This window comes from Dipodomys ordii, unplaced genomic scaffold (assembly GCF_000151885.1).
Source record: "Dipodomys ordii isolate 6190 unplaced genomic scaffold, Dord_2.0 Scaffold84, whole genome shotgun sequence".
NCBI lineage: Eukaryota > Metazoa > Chordata > Mammalia > Rodentia > Heteromyidae > Dipodomys > Dipodomys ordii.
Genome location: NW_012267300.1, coordinates 5,203,279 through 5,222,395, shown reverse-complemented (window position 1 = coordinate 5,222,395; position 19,117 = coordinate 5,203,279). Strand labels below are relative to the sequence as shown.

Genomic DNA, 19,117 nt, shown 5'->3' with positions numbered 1-19,117 from the left:
CATGATAGGATCCCAGTATTGATCAAAGTCCTAAACCAAGAGCTGAAGTCAAAGCGGGGAGATTATTGGAGGACAAGAAGAATATGCATAAGGCTGAGACCACCCATGTTCCCAGCGCTCGCGCAGCCGCCCCTGACGGGAGCGGGCTCGGCTGCGGCTGCAGCGCTCGGCGCCGGGGCCCGGCCGGAGCCGGGACTAGCATGTGCCGCGGCTCTCGGGCGGCGGCGGCGGCGCCTCCTCGGCAGCAGCAGCGGCAGCAGCAGCAGCATCGGCCGCCATGGCCAAAGCCGGCGTGGAGCTCACCCGCGAGCTGCAAGGTACGAGGTTGCCTTGGTGTCTGGGACGCCCCGTCCGGGAGCATCTTCAGACCCAATGCTTTTCCTGCCCGCGCTACGCCCCAACCTGGTGCCTCCCGCCCCTTCAGCGTCCTTGCTCCAAGGCGGTTCCTACTCCTGCAGCCCGGGGCTCGGGCAGCGCTGACCCGGGAGCCTCCTCCTCAGGCTTCCGCGCCTCACCCTGCCTGTCCCGGGGCCGCCCGTCCCGCTCTTCGGGGACAGGTGCACTTCCCCGCGCTCCCCGGGGCTGACTTGGAGCGTCCCGGACCTGCGCCCTCCGCGCGCCGTCCAGGCTCCCCCTCCGGAGTCCCGCTTCCCCCACCCCCGGCCGGGCGGGGCCAGGCCCGCCCCGCGAGGCAATGGGAGCTGCCCCTGGTCCTGACCGCCTCTCTCCCGAGCACCTTCCCTCCTCTCGGCCCCGCCCCGGAACTGGCCCCGGAGAGCCCCCTAGGAGGCAGGCAGCGCCCAGGCCAGTGGGGCAATGAAGGGAGTCAGAGGAGAGGCCCCAGACTGAGAGCAGGATCTCTGCGGCTCTCCCCCTCCAGCCTACCCCCTTCTCACTACCCACCACCCACACCTCAAGGCCTCTCCTGCTAGCCTGGTTCTCAGATTCAGCCCAATCCACGCCAGTCCCCCTCCCCCTAGCCACAACCCTGACCCCTCAGAGGCAGGAGCACTGGCGAGCCCACGCAGAGAGCAGGACGCTCAAGGATACTCAGCCATGCTGCACTCTGGCGATTTCCCACACCTACACATGCACAGGAGCACAATCATGAGATGTGTGTAGACTCAGCTTTACAGAAACTGCACCCCCACCACACACATACTGTAGGGTATCTGGAAGGTATTGCCAGCAGATGGACATAGAGCTCGTCTAAACACTAAATCTTCCCCCCCACTTCCCAAACGCCCCTTCCTACCCACTACGCGCGCATGCACACATACACATACACACACATACACACACACACACACACACAGAGGAGCTGTCTGGCACTATGCTCCTTTCACAGCTACAAGCCAACATATTCATTCACACTTCTCTGTCAACACCAATGACATGCTCAGGCTCCTTCACATCCTCAGAAGGCAGCCACATACTCATAGTAAAGGCAGACTTTCATACCCGGGCCACCTAACATACAGTCAAGGGACACTCCTACATCCTACACACTGACTCACAGTGTATGTGTTGATGGCTGTTGTAGTGCATGGGTTGGAAAAATCCTTTACACCCTCAGAAGTGTAAGACACACCCTCCCACAGACAATGTCACTCAGCAACTGTCCCTTGACTCAGAAACATCAGGAACCAGAGTTTTCTCTGTATCCTGCACCCTCTCTAATCAGAAAGTCACCAAAGAAGGAAAAATCTCTGTCCTGTACCTCTTCATCCCTACTACTCTCTCCTCTCACCTGCCCCTTCCTCTACCTGGAGACTCCCGGGGAAGGGGGTGCCCAGAGAAAGGGAAGTCCTGAGCAGGGACCCACCTACCTGCAGACAGCATCCGGAGGTGCCTGAGCCAAGGGGCTGTTCTCCAACAACATCGTGTGAAGCTGGAGACGAAACCCAAGAAGTTTGAGGACCGAGTGCTGGTGAGGGTGTTGATGTTGGGGAGAGGAAGTAGGTGGCGAGAGCACCTGGGCTCTAGGGAGATGGGCAGAAGAAATAGGTGGGGGATGGCTGAGAAATCAAAGCTCAGGAGAGAGAAAAGACTATTGAACTGGGTTGATGTCCAGGATCTGAGGGTAGGGCAGGAGAGAGGAGATACTCAAATCAAAGCTGAGTACCCTCTCTGTACTTAGGGGGGCTAAAAGAGGGCAAAGGCACCAGGGCCTAGGCAGCTGCCATGAACTACTAATACTCTCTTCTTCAGGCTCTGACCTCCTGGCGCCTCCACCTCTTCCCCCTTAAAGTTCCTGCTAAGGTGAGTTGGGCTGAGGAAAAGGAAAACACTTGGCATGCTCCCTCTCATGCCCAGTGACCAAGCCCTTACCAGCTATTTCTCCATCCCTCCAGGTAGAGAGCTCCTTCAATGTCCTGGAGATCCGTACCTTCAACACGCTCAGTCAGAACCAGGTGAGCACCAGGGCTCAGGCCACTGTTCAGCCAACTGAAGGAGGGAGTTAAATCCAAGACTGTCCAACTCCCTCTCCCCCAGATCCTGGTGGAGACCGAGCGTGGCATGGTGAGCATGAGACTGCCATCAGCTGAGAGTGTGGACCAGGTGACACGACATGTGAGCTCTGCCCTCTCCAAGGTCTGCCCTGGCCCTGGGTGAGTGGCCAACTAGGGGTCTCCCAAAGGATTAAGCAACAGGAAGACTTCCCCTTCCCCTGGACCTGAGCTTCTGGGGCACAAGAAGTGTGTCTCCTCCTGCTCTTTCCTGGAGATCTTCTAGGTCCCCAGGAATAATAGGGAAAGGATTGAGAGCCTCTTTCCACACATCTCTGGGATGACTTGTTCATCTTACAGGTGTTTGATCCGGCGTGGAAATGCAGACACCCCAGAGGGGCCCCGAGACACATCCCCCAACTCTGAGACTTCCACATCTACCACTCACAGTGTGTGTGGTAAGCAGGGGTAGACATAAGGAAGGTGGGCCATTGACTACCCCGTCTATGTGTGGGGCAGGTGGGGGGAGATTGCCTGCATTGAGGATTCCACTGTTCTTGGACCTCAGGAGGTACATGGAATAACAAGGACCCTGGAGACTAGCACATACCATGACCTTTACCATACCTTGAATCCCAAGCCTAGTCTCCATCCCTCTACCCCTCATGAAGCCGACCCACTTGCTCCACAGGTGGCTTCTCTGAGACCTATGCTGCCCTGTGTGACTACAATGGGCTGCACTGTCGGGAGGAGGTGCAATGGGTATGTTGGGCAGAGGGGCTGGCAGGGAGGAAGTGGACCCAGAGGAAGGGAGCAGAAAAAGAAAGGGAGAAGGTATGAGCCCATTCCACCTCTCCAAGGATGTGGACACCATCTACCATGCTGAGGATAACCGCGAGTTCAATCTTATGGATTTCAGCCACTTAGAGAGCCGGTAAACACACTCAGCAGACTCAATCCTCAAATCCCCAGCCTAAGCCCAACCCTGGCACTTTCCAATATCTCCCCATGGTCCCCCTCACAGCCCCTAGTCTTACCTCCCCAACTCACCACCTTCCCTCACTGTCATGTAGCTTTCCCCAGCCCAATCAGCCTACCCCTAGTCTCTTATTTTCTGTCCCAGCCACCTGCTTACCACTTCCTGCCCCCTTCAATATCCCCACAGAGACTTGGCCCTAATGGTGGCAGCCCTGGCCTACAACCAATGGTTCACCAAACTTTACTGCAAAGACCTACGGCTGGTAAGAACTAGGTGGGATTGGGGAAGGGCAGAGTAGTGTCCTCCTTGGCTCCTGATTGCAGGACCCCTCTGTCCCCAGGGCTCAGAAGTGCTAGAACAGGTGCTACATACTCTGAGCAAATCGGGAAGCCTCGAAGAGCTGGTGCTGGACAATGCTGGGCTTAAGACGTGAGGCCAGCCTCCTCTGTGGGCAGTGGTGCCCCCTTCATGTAGTCTCAGGGTTCTAGAACTTCAGAGCATGCTATGGGTTCCCAGACTTAGTCATCTAGCACCTGTCTTTACAGAGAGGATGCTGGGGTCCAAGGAGGGCATAAAGAAAGCTAATAGTGAAATTGGGACTCAGACCTCAGCCTCGTGATGACCCAGCTCCATGGCCTGTCTCCATTATACTCCGTGCCCCATCTCCTCTTCCCTCAACTACCTGGGGTGGGCTGCTCCAGATTTGAAAACTCAAAGCTGGGCTTTGTCTCAGTACAACTTCTTAAGGTGTGGAACACCCCCAGGTACTCCGGAGAGGTGACCAGGTCCCTAGCAGTCCCTGAGCTCCTCCCCTACTGTGGGGGCCTCTGGCCATTGCAGCCCCAGCCAGGCAGGCAGGTAGAGAAGGGAAGGCCAGGGGCTGGGACTTGGAGCTAAGCTCAGGACAAATCCTTCCTCCCCTTCCCTGAAGGGACTTTGTCCAGAAGCTGGCCGGGGTGTTTGGGGAGAACGGGAGCTGTGTGCTGCATGCCCTCACTCTGTCCCACAACCCCATCGAGGACAAGGGTGAGCCCCAGCCCTGAATCCTATCCCCATTGCAATGCAGATCCCTGGCCTAGCCCAGAGCCCAGTCCAGGACCTGAGCAAGAACCTTGGGCTACTCTCCAGCCTGATAGCAGCCTCTACCCCAACACCTCCATCCTCGACCCCAGGCCTGCACCCCACTTGAACCCTCACCTTATTGGGCACCACCTGTCCCCACTATAGCCTCTCACTGGCCTATTCTCTCTCCACTCCTCAGGTTTTCTCAGTCTGAGCCAGCAGCTCCTCTGCTTTCCTACTGGCCTCACCAAGCTGTGCCTGGCCAAGACTGCCATTTCCCCTAGAGGTATTCACATCAGCACCCCTGACCTCTAACTCTCCCCCAATTGCCTATGATGTTGCACCCCAGAGATCTACTCCCATACTCATGTACCCTCCCAGAATTCAAGGGAATAAAGGGAGCAGGGAAGAATCATGTACTGAAGGGAAGAGATGGGAATGGGGGCTAACCCAGCCCAGTGCCTGCTGTGCTTAGGGCTCCAGGCACTGGGCCAAACCTTCGGAGCCAACCCAGCGTTTGCCAGCTCCCTTCGATACCTGGACCTGAGCAAGAACCCTGGGCTGCTTGCCACAGACGAGGCCAATGTGAGTCCATGGATTATAGCCTCCATTCCTACAGAAGCACCTTTAGAATTCAGGCCCTGGGAGTCTTCTACCCTAGAGCCCTGGGGGTGTGGAGACTCTGTTACCCCTTCTCTTAGCAGATTGTCTATCCTTTCTTCCCTAGGCCCTCTATAGTTTCCTGGCCCAGCCCAATGCCTTGGTGCATCTGGACCTATCGGGGACTGACTGTGCCGTTGACTTGGTGAGGGATTGGTGATGGCAGGAGCCAGACTGAAATTTGAAACGGTGGGCTGTCTCACCCTCCTTCCCTAAGTATACAGGGAAACAGAACCTGTGGAACGGATGTAGGTTCAGCCTAATAGCTCATACCTATGTGAGTTCATACTTTATCCAGACACAAAGTTATGGTGCATCTCCCAGCTGTGCAAACTGGCACAGTACCCACAAGTGAGAAAGGATGCTTCCCCTAAGCTAGAACAGAGATGCCTTGGGAGCCAGTAGTATCCCTGCCTTACAGTCATGCTGCCTCTGAGCCACACCTGGCAGTGGGAAGGTGGTATAGACTCCCCTTCCACAGAGAACACTGAGGCTTTTATGAGCTGAATGGGCGTCCAGTTCGTGGCTCTCAGAGAAGGAAGGGGCAAGAGCTTGATGGGTAAAGAGGAGTATGGCTGGACCCCACCGTGCCTAGCCCCTCTTAGACAACCATGTCTCTCCCCACAGCTCCTGGGTGCCCTACTCCATGGCTGCTGCTCCCACCTCACCTACCTCAACCTGGCTCGCAACAGCTGCTCTCACAGGTGGGGCAAGAGGATCAGGGAGGGATGGGGCAAGTGGTGGCCATCCACCTCTCTTGCTGACCTCAGGGATCTCCACAGGAAAGGCCGGGAGGCCCCACCGGCCTTCAAGCAGTTCTTCAGTAGCGCCTACACCTTGAGCCATGTCAACCTGTCATCCACAAGGCTGCCCCTGGAGGCCCTCAGGTCGGGTGGGTGCAGGGTTGGGGGCTTCCAGGGGAACAACAGGAGCTAGGGAGAGGAATAAAGGCATGCCTACTGGCCCTCCCACAGGGCGCTGCTTCAGGGCCTCTCCCTCAACAGTCATCTCAGCGATCTGCACCTGGACCTCAGCAGCTGTGAAGTGAGCCTGGGCACTGCTGCCTGCCCCACACCCATTCCCCAAGTGTTTATTTCTCCAACCTCAGTCGACCCTGGCTTCACCTCACCTCTGTTCTACCACCCTGTACCCCTCTAACCTGACCATACCTCTACTTTCTCTCTCAGACTAGTCAGTGACCCTCTCCTTAGTGGCCATTCATTTTTAGACTCCAGGACCACTGCCCCTAACTTTAGATGTAAGCTATCAGGCTTGGCCAGCAGAGGGCAGGAGCAAGCTATCTTAGGACCAACAACCTTTCTAGCGGAAGGTGGGGAGATTGTCCTAGGGAAAGATGCACTGTGGAGAAACAGCCTCTCAGATTTTACATCCAAGACCTAGTATGACCTTGAGATCTAGGGTGACTACATTTGTCTCTGAGGGTTAAAAAATGCCCAACCCCATCACTTCATTTACCCTACTCCTTTCCCCACCCCTCCCTGTCCCTACAGCTTCGCTCAGCAGGAGCCCAAGCCTTGCAGGAGCAGCTAGGGACTGTCACTTGTGTGGGCAGTCTAGATCTATCTGACAATGGTGAGTCATGGTGTCTCTTTGAACATGGGAAGAAGCCCTGATGAGACTGCATTAAGTCTCAGGCCTCAAGGCCAGGATATTCCCATTTCCTAACCAGGGTTTGACTCAGACCTCCTGACACTGGTGCCTGCACTTGGCAAGAACAAGTCCCTCAAGCACCTGTTTCTGGGCAAGAACTTCAATGTCAAGGCCAAGTGAGCCCTCCCCTGCCCCCTTCAGACCATAATCCTATCATTCACCTGTCCTCTTGGCTCACTGTATTGCCTCTGGCCACCTCTCCAATAGCATTACCACAAACCTCTCCCCTCCTCCTCTAAGCCCCAACTCCCCACAGGACTCTAGAGGAGATCCTCCACAAGCTGGTGCAAATGATACAGGAAGAGGACTGTGTGAGTGACTGGGCCTAGGAAAGGACTAGCAGGGAGGGCACTTTGGGGACTGGACCTAATCCCCACTTTCCCACTTAGTCCCTGCAGTCACTGTCAGTGGCAGACTCCCGGCTGAAGCTTCGCACCAGCATCCTCATCAATGCTCTGGGGAGCAACACCTGCCTGGCCAAGGTGGACCTGAGTGGCAATGGCATGGAAGACATAGGGGCCAAGATGCTGTCTAAGGCCCTACAGATAAACTCCTCCCTCAGGTGAGACCCACATTTACCCTCTACCCCAGAGACCCAACTCCATACACATAAATACATTCTCCTTGCTTGCCTTGATGTCCTGTACTCCACCTTTTGGAAGACCCCCCCCCTGGTTTGGGAAACCTGTCTGAGTTACCCTTATTACCCAGGGAAGAAGGGTCTCCAAGAGGGTTGCATCACTGAGACTATGACAAACGTGTGCTCACCTTCTCTCCAGAACTATCCTATGGGACCGGAACAATACATCTGCTCTGGGCTTCCTAGACATTGCAAGAGCTCTGGAGAGGTGAGCGGACCAAGGACCTGCCCAAGTCCAAGCCCCCAGCCTGCTGATACCAAGGTCAGGCCTGAACTACTCCATATTCCCTTACTACCCTTGACGTATTTGCACAGAAATGTGTGGAAGAGCCATGGAAAAGGGAAATGATGAGCAAGGAGTAGGTTTCTGCCTTATCTGTTCCCCCACCCAGCTATGCTACTATGTCCCACAGCAACCACACACTGCGCTTCATGTCCTTCCCGGTGAGCGACATCTCCCAAGCCTACCGCAGCGCCCCTGAGCGCACTGAGGATGTCTGGCAGAAGGTAGAGAGTACTGTTCAAAGCAGGGTGGAATGACAAGGGGCAGAGGATAGCCCACATCCCCAACCCTGCCCCTCCCCACTCCATCATCTCCAGATCCAATGGTGCCTGGTGAGGAACAACCACTCCCAGACATGCCCCCAGGAGCAGGCCTTCAGGCTACAGCAGGGCCTGGTGACCAGCAGCGCCGAGCAAGTAAACGTTTCCCTCTGGGACACATGGGGTGTGCATGGGGCAGGCAGGGCACAGGGGTAATGTGGTAAAGCACAGGTAAAGCATGAAAAGGCATCATGTGGTGCCTGTCACTGGACTGAGCATGTGGCAAAGCAAAAAGACACTCAGAACATGGGCCCCCAAATATATTGTGGGCCAACAGCAGGTAGTCCCCCAGTGAAGGGGTACAAAGGGCTTGGAAAGTGTGAATGGTTACCCCTGGAGAGAGACCAGGTGATCCAGAGACGTCACCACCATCACCACCATCAATTCTGGCACCAGGATCATAGCCCAAGGGGTCCATGTTGGGAGCCCTGACACTCTTGCCACTGTGCTCCAGATGCTGCAGCGGCTATGTGGGCGAGTACAGGAGGAGGTGCGGGCCCTGAGGCTGTGCCCATTGGAGCCTGTGCAGGATGAGCTGCTCTATGCACGGGACCTCATCAAGGATGCCAAAAACTCCCGGGCGGTGAGCACCCCACAGCCTCACCCTTCCCTGACAGCCTGCAGAACTCAAGAAGGCCCCATATGCTAACTCAGCAGTGTACAGACACTGTCCCATGCATGCATCCTTCTAACTCAATGACCTAGTAGAGCCTGATTCTGGCCTCTGAAGCTAACCCTTTCCTTCTCCAGCTGTTTCCCAGCCTCTATGAGCTGGGCCATGTGCTGGCCAATGATGGGCCTGTTCGGCAGAGGCTTGAGTCAGTAGCCAGTGAGGTGTCCAAGGCTGTGGACAAAGAGCTGCAGGCAAGTTCTGGGGGATGGAGGAGGTCATGATAGGATCCCAGTATTGATCAAAGTCCTAAACCAAGAGCTGAAGTCAAAGCGGGGAGATTATTGGAGGACAAGAAGAATATGCATAAGGCTGAGACCACCCATGTTCCCCCATGCCAAAGCACTGCAAAAACAGTTGTAGTTCTGACTTCAACCTTCAATCCCGCTCTTTAACCTCCCTCCCACCTCTGAATTCTGATCCTTGGACTGATTTCCCCCTCTCTGGGGTTGGGTAGAAGGAGCACTGACCAAGAAGTAGGAAACCTGAGTGTCCCGGCTCTGACCTTAGACAGGTCCCTCAGTTTCTCCATGGGAAGACTGGACTAGACAAGCTGAAATCCCTTCTGCTATGGTTCCAGTCTTAACCCTGTCCCTCCTGGGCCTCTGGCTTTTCCTCCCCCATCCCAAACTAGGTGATCCTGGAGTCCATGGTCAGCCTAACACAGGAATTATGCCCTGTGGCCATGCGGGTGGCTGAGGGGCACAATAAGATGCTGAGCAATGTGGCAGAGCGTGTCACTGTGCCCCGGAACTTCATCCGAGGGGCACTGCTGGAGCAGGCTGGACAGGACATCCAGAACAAGCTGGAGTGAGTTGGAGGGTGGGGCTGGGCTGGATTTGTCCCAGAGCACTTAAGGAACTGGGAGCTATCAGCAATGAATAATAAATGGATAACCTGGGGCAGGGAGGTGGCTCAGTGGTAGAGCGCTTGCCTTGCATGCCTGAGGCCCTAGGTTCGATTCCTCAGCAAGAAAAAAAAGAAAGAAAGAAAGAAGCCAGAAGTGACGCTGTGGCTCAAGTGGTAGAGCGCTAGCCTTGAGCTGAAGAGCTGAGGGATAGCGCCCAGGCCCAGAGTTCAGGCCCCACGACTGGACAAAAAATAAAAAATTAAATAAATAAATGGATAACCTCCATTGCAAGGGATAAATCTTGATCCAATGCAGCCTTGCTATTTAGGGTCTGATTGGTCTTTGCCCTAAAAATCTAAGTTCTAAGCTTTGTTTCAAAAACCAAGGTAGTGCACAAATAGGTATCCACATATATGCCCCACATAGACACTAGGTTATGTGTATGGTCAAAGAAAAGTGATACTAGCCAGATGCACAGATATGCTTTCTTCCTTGCCCCCCGAGTTTATTCATTCTGGGGCTGAGTGCTACCATGTGGCAAAGCAAAGGAAATGTAGCCCATATATCATGATGAAACAGCCAGCCTTGAGCCTGGTTCCTATTCTTACAACCAGCAAGGCTTCTAATCAGTACCCCAATGGGACTGCTGACCTAGTCTCTTCTGTCCTTCTCCTTCTTCAGTTCCTCTTTACCCATGACACCTGGGCTGGAAAGCTCAGGGGACCAGACTAGACATATGTTTATGGAGCCATGAGTGCAGTGGCCCTCGGTGCCTCCCACAGCAGTCATGCTTTGTAAGGACACCCAGGCCAGCTGTCCCATTCATGGGCATCTGAGAACAGAAGGGCTGAGGCTTACACCCCTAGCAGGGTTGGCTAAGCAGCCCCACTTTTGCCCACAGTGAGGTGAAGCTGTCAGTTGTCACCTACTTGACCAACTCCATAGTAGATGAGATCCTGCAGGAGTTATACCACTCCCACAAGAGCCTGGTAAGATGTCTGAGCCCAGGAAGACTCAGGCATGTCCTCCACACCAGATCAGTCCATCTCCCCTGCACCATTCTCTCCCTCTCCTCCCTCTGCCTCTCTGTCTCTCTCTCTCTTTCTGTCTCCCCCTTCCCCCAAATATGAACAGATTCTTCAGAATCCTATTCACATCTGTCCTTCCCCAGGCTCGTCACCTAACCCAGTTAAGGACCCTGTCAGATCCACCAGGAGGACCTGGTAAAGGGCAGGATCTGTCATCACGAGGCCGAGGCCGGAACCATGACCATGAGGAGACCACAGATGATGAACTTGGGACCAACATCGTGAGTCCCCTATACTTCTACTCCCCTCTTTAATCTGGGTCCTGTCCCTGAACTCACACAACACTGTCCCTTCCACTTCTCTGGACTCCTCTCTTTACCCCACTTTGCTTGACTTCCCTCAGCCCCAATCCAGCCCAGCCATTTTCCTCATCCTAATTCCTTAGTCAGTTGAAGAAAGGGAGAGGGAGAGACAGGATGAATTTTAAGGAAAAGGCTATAAGTGGTGAGAGGCTCCAGGTGAGGTTTTCAATTTGAGCCCTGGCCCTACACTTTTATCTCCATTTCTGCAGGACACCATGGCCATCAAAAAGCAAAAGCGTTGCAGGAAGATCCGGCCAGTGTCTGCTTTCATCAGTGAGTCCCCAGCCTCAGTTCTAATATCCTCCAGGCACACAACCCTTCCCTGCACTTTTTTTTTACCCTTTCTTTTTTGTCTGCCTCTCCATCCTCCTTTTCTTTTTTAAATCCCTCCTGCTAGTCCCTCTAATGCTACTATGCCCACAGGTGGGAGCCCTCAGGACATGGAAAGCCAACTGGGAAGCCTGGGAATCCCTCCTGGCTGGTTCTCAGGACTCGGAGGCAACCAACCCACAGCTGGTGGATCCTGGGAAGGCCTATCCGAGCTGCCCACTCATGGTTATAAACTACGGCATCAAACACAAGGGAGGCCCCGGCCCCCGAGGACCACTCCCCCAGGACCTGGTCGGCCCAGTGTGAGTCCCAAAAGCCTTGCATAAGAGCCAACTTTCCTCAGCAATGACAGAACTAGGGGTTCTAGTTTTAGGACCCAAATGCCAAACACACTAGATCCAGCAAATTGATAACATGCCAGGCAAGCCATCAAACCATTGAGGGATTATCCAGTTTGGATATGAGCTAGATCTTGTTAGAAATAAGAAATTTCTGTCTAGCCAAACTTGGTATACTTATAATCTCAGCTACTCTAGAGGCTGAAACAGGACGATTGCATAAACCCATGAGTTCAAGACTAGTGAGACCCCACCCCTATCTCAAAGGAAGGAAGGAAGGAAAGGAGGGAGGGAGAAAGGGAGAGAGGGAGGGAAGGAAGGAAGGAAGGAAGGAAGAAAGGAGGAAGGGAGGAAGGAAGGAAGGAAGGGAGGGAGGGAGGGAGGGAGGACAGGAGGGAAGGAGGGAGAAGAAGAGAGGAGGGAGGAAGGGAGGAAAAGAAGGAAGGAAGGAAGGAAGGATGGATGGAAGGAAGGAAATCTGAGACTTATACTTGGACTTGAACTCAGAGCCTCATACCCTCACCCAGCTTTTTCCACTCATGGCTAGCACTCTATCACTTGAGCCATACCTCCACTTCTGGCTCTTTGGTGGTTAATTGGAGATAAGACTCTCTCAGATTTATCTGCCTGGGTGGACTTGGATCTGAGATTCTCAGATTACAGCTTCCTGAGTATCTAAGGTTTTAAGTGTAAGCCACCAGCACCCAGCTGGCAGTGACTTTCTGATTTGGATGAAGGGTAAACTCCAAGAGCGAGCAAGCTTAGTACATGCCCTGTTGAAGTCTAAATTTCTGTAGGATTAAGTCCAAAAGAGAAAGCCCTCAGATAAGAAATCATAGGATCCTCCCAGCAGGTACCAGTATCTGGGACTCGTCAGGAGAATGGGATGGCCACCCGCCTGGATGAGGGACTGGAGGACTTCTTCAGCCGAAGAGTCATGGATGAAAGTTCTAGGTATGATACCTAAACAGGCTCCCATTTTCAGAATGTCCCCAGGCCTTGTAGAGACCTCCTCTGTTCTCCTACCTCCTATGGAAATCTCTCCAAGTGTCCTCAAACCAGTGTCTCTGGAACATTTCCCCACATCCCTTGCCCATTCCTTAGCTCCTATGGCTTCTGAATCTCTTCGGGATGGCTGATGAAGACAGCATGAAACACCGGAGTGGGGTGGTGGAAACAGGGCAGGGGTAACAGGCTCTGGGATAGGTTGTCTATTGGTGACAGGAGAGGCCCTGAGGGTAGTGGTCTTTGTAGGTGCCCTGCACCAACTCCCCAGGGTCTATTGTGGAAGAGCTCAGTCACTTGAAAGAACTGAAAAAAAGTGGTGTGAGTGGAGGGGTTATCTGGAAGATAGAGTCAATCTTGGGGAAAGAAGCTGCTAGAAGCTTGTGACAGGAAGGTGGAAAGACCACCTGCTCTGAGAATCAAGCGGGAAGGGCTTCAGAGAGACAGGAGCTGATAATGGAAGGCAGAATATTTGTTAGGCACAGATCCGCACTAGACACCTTCTCCTCCCACCGGATTATACATTTGCCATTTATCACTAATTCACTCCAACCCTGCCCAGCTACCCTCGGACGCTGAGGACCATGCGGCCAGGCCTCTCAGAGCCACCACTGCCTCCACTCCAGAAGAAGAGACGTCGAGGCCTGTTTCACTTTCGCCGACCACGGAGCTTCAAAGGCGACAGAGGGCCAGGATCCCCTACTGCTGGACTTCTCCTCCCTCCACCCCCACCTCCACCCCCGACTCAGGAGAGCCCTCCCAGCCCAGACCCCCCAAGCCTTGGTAATAATTCTTCTCCCTGCTGGAGCCCAGAGGATGAGAGCAACCTCCTCCCTGGATTCGGAGGCAGCAGGGGGCCTTCCTTCCGCAGGAAGATGGTAAGGCTGCATCCTCCCCTTCTCCTGTCCCACATATGGCCCATCCCAACCTTGACAGGAGAATCCTAGAACCTAGCATTCTGGGAAATACTAGTTATTTTAATTATCCACTTCTGGAAAACTGGTGGTCCAAAGCATGCTGGGAATGCTGTATGCAAACAGAACATCAAAAGGATCTAAATTGGGCATCCCCAAGATGGGCTCAGTGGGGGCAAGGGCCTTCCCCACAACTCATTGCTGCCTGTGGAGTCCATTTTCAATTCAGAACTACTTGTAAACTAGACACTTTGTTCTAGGCCACTGAGGGGACTGAGCCAGGGGAAGGGGGCCCAGCCCCTGGGACAGCACAACAACCAAGAGTACACGGTGTTGCTCTTCCTGGCTTAGGAAGAGCCAAGGGTTGGAGCTTTGATGGAAAAAGAGAGGTGAGGGGAGTCTGGGTGGGCAAACTGAAAGTCCCTGTCCAACAATTTCTTCCTGCTTTCTTTATCCTGGTGTACTCAGTGGAGAAAGCAGGTGGTTTGGCATTTGAAGTTGTTAGCTACCATCTGCTCTACCACACACTTGCTATGGAACCAGAACCAGCTACTCACTGTCATGGAGCCTATAAAATGCCATAAAATACCTCCAGTGCTATGTTTAGAAAACTTGGGTGACTTGATTACAACCATTGTCATTTGGCTTTTACCTCATCCATGTGCTACTTGAATTATTATTTACATAAATTTTTATTTAAATTCACCCTTTGAAAGTTAGCATGAACCTAAGCATTATACTTCTTTAAAATCACAGGCTTTTTGTAAGCAATATTTTTTCTACTACATGTAAAATAAACAAATACCTACCCGTAATAAGGCTGAGATCTGAGGATCACAATATGAATCCAGCCGAGGCAGAAAAGTCCATGAGACATTTATCTCCAATTAAACATTTAAAAAAGTAAAAAGATAAAAAGTCCAAGTGCCAAAATCTACTCAGCAGGAGGCTGAGATCTGAGGATTGAGGTTCAAAGCCAGGCTGAGCAGAAACTCTTATGCCTAATTAATATTTTTTTTAAAAGCCAGAAGTGAAGCTGTGTTTCAAGTGATAGAGTGCTAGCATAAAAGCTCAGAGATAGCTCCCAGACCCCTGAGTTCAAGTCCCAGAACAGCAGCAGCAGGAGGAGGAGGAGTGGAGGAGCTGTGGTTCAAGTGGTAAAGCACCAGACTTGAGCAAAAAAACTAAGGGACAGTGCCCAGACCCTCAATTCAAGCCCCAGTACTGGCCCCAGTAATGGCACCATATGTATGTATGTATATGGATGGATGGATGGATATACAGATAGCAGCATGTTCACTTATGTAAGCCATTTCTTATGCCCCTCGAGTGGTATAGATGCCACTCTTTGGAAAACAGGGTCCTGGTATTTAGGAACTAATAATATGCCAGTGACACAAAATGCTAAATAAAAAGCCCTTGTCAGATGCAGAACCCCATGGAGGGGACTTTTCTCATGATCTGACAGCCATCCTTTCAGGGCACAGGCCCAGACCTGGAGGACAGCACCCAGGCTTGGCAGAAACGGCGCTCTTCAGATGATGCAGGTGAGAATGATCCTTTAGCCCCTCTCTCATGGATCTCTCCTAATTTACCTTTCCCTTTTTCCCTTCCATTTTCACATCTCCTTCCTCTACTCCAGGGCCTGGAGCCTGGAAGCCCCCTCCACCACCCCAAAGCACCAAGCCAAGCTTCAGCGCCATGCGCCGAGCAGAGGCCACATGGCATATAGGTATGGAAAGCCTCTTCTTGGGCAGCAGTGTTGAAGGTTCAGGTATACCCGTGTTCCCTTGGAGAATTTACAGCCAAGATGGGGTAGTGAGAAGCTAACATGATGAAAATGTTTAAGGATATTTACTAAGCTACCTATCCAAAGAGAAGTTCTGCAGGGCAAAAATGGCCTTACTAGAGTTAGCAAGCAGGAACAATGTTTTATGATTGGTTCTGGTGAATTCCCTAAGACAGATGTCACCTTTGGTCACTATCAGCCCAGTGGAGATTTAGGCCTTCACTCTGTGGGGAAAGCCTAATTCTGCACCCTAGCTCAAAAGAGGTTAGGCAATCCCAGCTGCCAGCAAGTGCCAGAAATGTCAAGTCCACTTCAAACTTCCCAGCCTTTTGCAAACAGAAAGGTGCCCCAAAGGAGAAGCAGAGGCCTGAGTATTAATCCTGCTTAGCAACCTAGAATCTTAAACAGGTCACTTTCTGGTTTCATGACTAGAGGGGGAAAATGGAGGAGAATTATTCCAGGTATGGGAACTGCCCTCCTGATGGGCTTAGAGCACCTTCTAATTAAGCTACTGTAGAAAAGCTAGTCTGGAATATGACTCCCAACAGGTTCTGACATGGATAAAAATCTCTCTGCAAAATATATACACACACACACCACACACACACACACACCACACACACACACACACACACACACACACACACCTAGACCAAAAGATAGGCCTGGAATATGACTCCCAACAGGTTCTGACATGGATAAAAATCTCTCTGCAAAATACACACACACACACACACACACACACACACACACACACACACACACCTATACCAAAAGATAGGACTAGAAGGAGCTACAAAATGAGCAGGCAGCTCTGGACACACACACACACACACACACACACACACACACACACACACACACATACCTAGACCAAAAGATAGGACTAGAAGGAGCTACAAAATGAGCAGGCAGCTCTGGCTTGGATCATCTACTGCTCATTGTCCTGTCCTGCTCCACCCAGATTTTTTGCATCTCTCTCTCCTTCCCAGTGTAGAGTCAGCTGACTTGAGACATATTGAAGCATATTAGTTCATAATAGTGCCTGCCCCATCCTCCAAGGCCAGCCTAGCACAGTGCGGGGGACAGGGCAGGGGGAATCTTTGCTGATTTTCCATCCCTCCCATAGACTAGCCGAAGCATCCAAAGACTGGCTTCATCCTTCACTTATGAAACTTGAATAGTCAGGTGCTCCACTGCACACCCAAAGATATGGATAGAGACATCTTTCCAGCTGTTCTGCCCTTCTGCCCATGTTGCTTAAAGCCACAGGGCTGGGGAACAAGCATTCCAGGGCACCTCTCCTTGAGACTTCCATTGTCTAATAAGATTTGCAGATAGTGCTGGCAATGCCAGGCTGCAGCCTTGGCAAAGCCCTGGGACACTGCAGCCCTGGATGAGTAGCAATGCCCATGGACCCAGAAGACCCCACATCCTGGCTCTTCCCCAATAGGAAAAGGCCTGCTCTGCAGGAGGGACAATAGGACAGAAGGGACAACCTTCGGGTGATCCCATGAACCCAGGAATAGAAGGGGACATGGAAGGTAGTTGTTGGAGCAAATGGACTGGAATGGGGGGGGAGTCCTGGCCTGCAGAGAATCATGGGAGGAGTATCAGGGAAGGGTTCTGCCATAATGCCTTTTCCTGTAGCTTCTCTTGTCTCCTATCCCCTAGCTGAAGAGAGTGCCCCCAACCACAGCTGCCAGAGCCCTAGCCCAGCCTCCCAAGATGGAGAGGAGGAAAAGGAAAGGGCCTTATTCCCAGAGAGGACAGTTCCAGCTAGAAATGCCAAGGTGAAGGCAATAAGGTGGGGGAGGGTATGCTTTGAAGAGCAAAGAGAATAACTGACCAGGCATCTTCCTTCCTATGCCAGCTACAGGACCCCCCTTTAGTTCCACGACCCCCCAAGCCCGTAGCTGTACCCAGGGGTCGGAAACCCCCCCAGATGCCAGGAAGCAGGGAGGAGGCTGAGGCCGGAAGTGTTGCCCCAGGAGTCAATAAGCCCCGGCTGAGACTGGGTTCACAAGACCAAGAGGAGCCAGACATTCAAGGTCTGCCATACTGGCTGAGTGGGAGGCTGGGGGAACCTCTGGTACCTTGCTGGTTCTTCACATCAGGTCCCCTTCCAAAGCATGAAATAAGTGACAGCCAGAGTCACAGCCTGGATGAACAACCCAGCCGGTGAGTTCCCTCATATGCCAGATTTCCTGTGGCTATTTCAGGACCCCCTGATCCAAGCCGCCGGACAGCCCCCCTGAAGCCCAAGAGGACACGTCGGGCACAGTCCTGTGACAAACTGGAGCCTGATAGAAGACGGCCCCCTGACCTCGCAGGTGCCAGTGGTGAGAGGGTGGGTCCCCTTTCCCACTGACCTATACATCATGGTGCCCCTGTAACCCCAACACTGGGTGGGTGGCTGGCTCTCCCTGCCCAGGAAACAGGGTTCTCTGGACTTGTCTCCAGCAGGAACCAGTGAGCCAGGAACAGACTGATGCTACAGAATACCCTCCCCAGCCTTTTGCGACATGTGCCTCACAAGGAGTCAGACCCCCATCCACCCCTGCTCCCCTAACCCCCAGCCAGCCCCTGCCCTACAAGGCAGCATGGCAGGACTAGGCACAGAGGAGCAGGATGGGGGACTGAAAGGGAAGGAGCAACCTGGGAAGAGAAGACTCTCAATGCCTGTCTCTATGCTGTGCTCTGCAGACAGCGTCAGGGCTGAGGCCTGATGCCTCCCCTAGGAGGGTGGATCTTTGGCCCTCTATGCCCAGGGGCTCTCTCCCCATTTGTATAGAATAAAAGAACAAAATCACTGTCTGCCTCAAGTCTCTGCTGTCTTCCACAAACACTGCCACCAGCTCACCTACATCTGTTCCCATCCTAGGCATCTAGGGCTTGACCACAGTGGGGATACACCTAGGAACACACCCCAGAGATAGGGAAGGGGCTCCAAGATGGGAAGAAGGAAGACCAAAGAACTGCTGACAGAAGGGAACCAAGAGGTGCCCTTGAAGGTTATATGCAGAGTTAGGGCTATACAAGGGGCAGAAGTGACAGAAATCAACACAGTGTGTGTCCAGCTTGCGGTAAAGTGATGGGATTGGAAGACTAGTATATGGGTTAGGGAGCTGGGGAGCAGCATATTTAAGCACATGCTCACCAATGATATTATATGTTGTGTCATCCCATGGATACCATTAATAATGTTTTTTTAAAATCTCGGCAGTAGAGTGGTTTATAGGTATACAGTGCTCTAGCTTGGGGAGATCAGTGGTTAAATTAATCATTTCCCTTTGTATCTTAACAAATTCTAACTTGACTTTCAAACTCTGATCAGGGCTCTTCCTTTGGAGAGACCTTTCCCGATGCCTTCCCCACTCATCTCCTTGTGCCCCCCACATACACTGGGCCTTAAGCAGGTCCATAACTTTGCATTTGTCATACTTAGCTCCATTTTGTACTGGCTTATATATCTGTGTTTGAGTCTCTCTGTTTCATCTACACCTGCCTCCCCCAGGGACAGAGACTGTATATTAATCATCTGACTAGCCCTTGGCCTAATGCCTGGTATGTGAGAGATGGTTAAGAAATTACTGCTACCTTATAAATGAGTGACTTATGGCATGGAGAATGAAGATGTCCCTGTGAATGGTCCTGTGTACTCATCCCAGATCACTAGGTGCCCAGATATCTTCACGTGTGGCTTATAGGCAATTGCTCACTTCCCCTAGTCTCATCAGGAATGACTAATGTCTGTTTCCTTAAG

The 19,117-nt window shown here is 52.6% G+C and overlaps 1 protein-coding gene across 2 annotated transcripts; it reads left to right on the top strand.

Moving 5' to 3' along the window:
• The first annotated feature begins 113 nt into the window (after positions 1-113).
• Positions 114-18,168, top strand: Lrrc16b (leucine rich repeat containing 16B). Of its 2 annotated transcripts, none has more exons than XM_013025348.1 (40): positions 114-317; positions 1,836-1,930; positions 2,212-2,262; positions 2,355-2,414; positions 2,497-2,612; positions 2,811-2,908; positions 3,142-3,212; positions 3,311-3,384; positions 3,616-3,691; positions 3,770-3,858; positions 4,361-4,455; positions 4,691-4,777; positions 4,967-5,076; positions 5,219-5,296; positions 5,779-5,855; positions 5,934-6,038; positions 6,126-6,195; positions 6,663-6,744; positions 6,842-6,938; positions 7,079-7,133; positions 7,212-7,384; positions 7,602-7,670; positions 7,876-7,969; positions 8,063-8,161; positions 8,520-8,648; positions 8,816-8,929; positions 9,370-9,545; positions 10,487-10,574; positions 10,757-10,894; positions 11,185-11,248; positions 11,399-11,607; positions 12,497-12,597; positions 13,211-13,526; positions 13,823-13,951; positions 15,043-15,109; positions 15,205-15,294; positions 17,026-17,144; positions 17,225-17,402; positions 17,574-17,693; positions 17,818-18,168. In XM_013025348.1, the coding sequence occupies exons 1-40, from the start codon at positions 278-280 to the stop codon at positions 17,841-17,843; spliced, it is 4,125 nt and encodes a 1,374-aa protein (XP_012880802.1). In that variant the 5' UTR covers positions 114-277; the 3' UTR covers positions 17,844-18,168. The 2 variants fall into 2 exon arrangements, with proteins under 2 accessions (XP_012880802.1, XP_012880803.1); XM_013025349.1 differs by having other exon boundaries at positions 17,574-17,684; positions 17,818-18,163.
• The last annotated feature ends 949 nt before the right edge of the window (positions 18,169-19,117 follow it).

Coding starts and splice junctions, on each gene's coding strand:
- Lrrc16b (XM_013025348.1), top strand. CDS start 278: ATGGCCAAAGCCGGCGTGGAGCTCACCCGCGAGCTGCAAG. Junction 8,930..9,369: donor CTGTGGACAAAGAGCTGCAG/GCAAGTTCTGGG, acceptor ATCCCAAACTAG/GTGATCCTGGAGTCCATGGT. Junction 17,145..17,224: donor TTCCAGCTAGAAATGCCAAG/GTGAAGGCAATA, acceptor TTCCTATGCCAG/CTACAGGACCCCCCTTTAGT.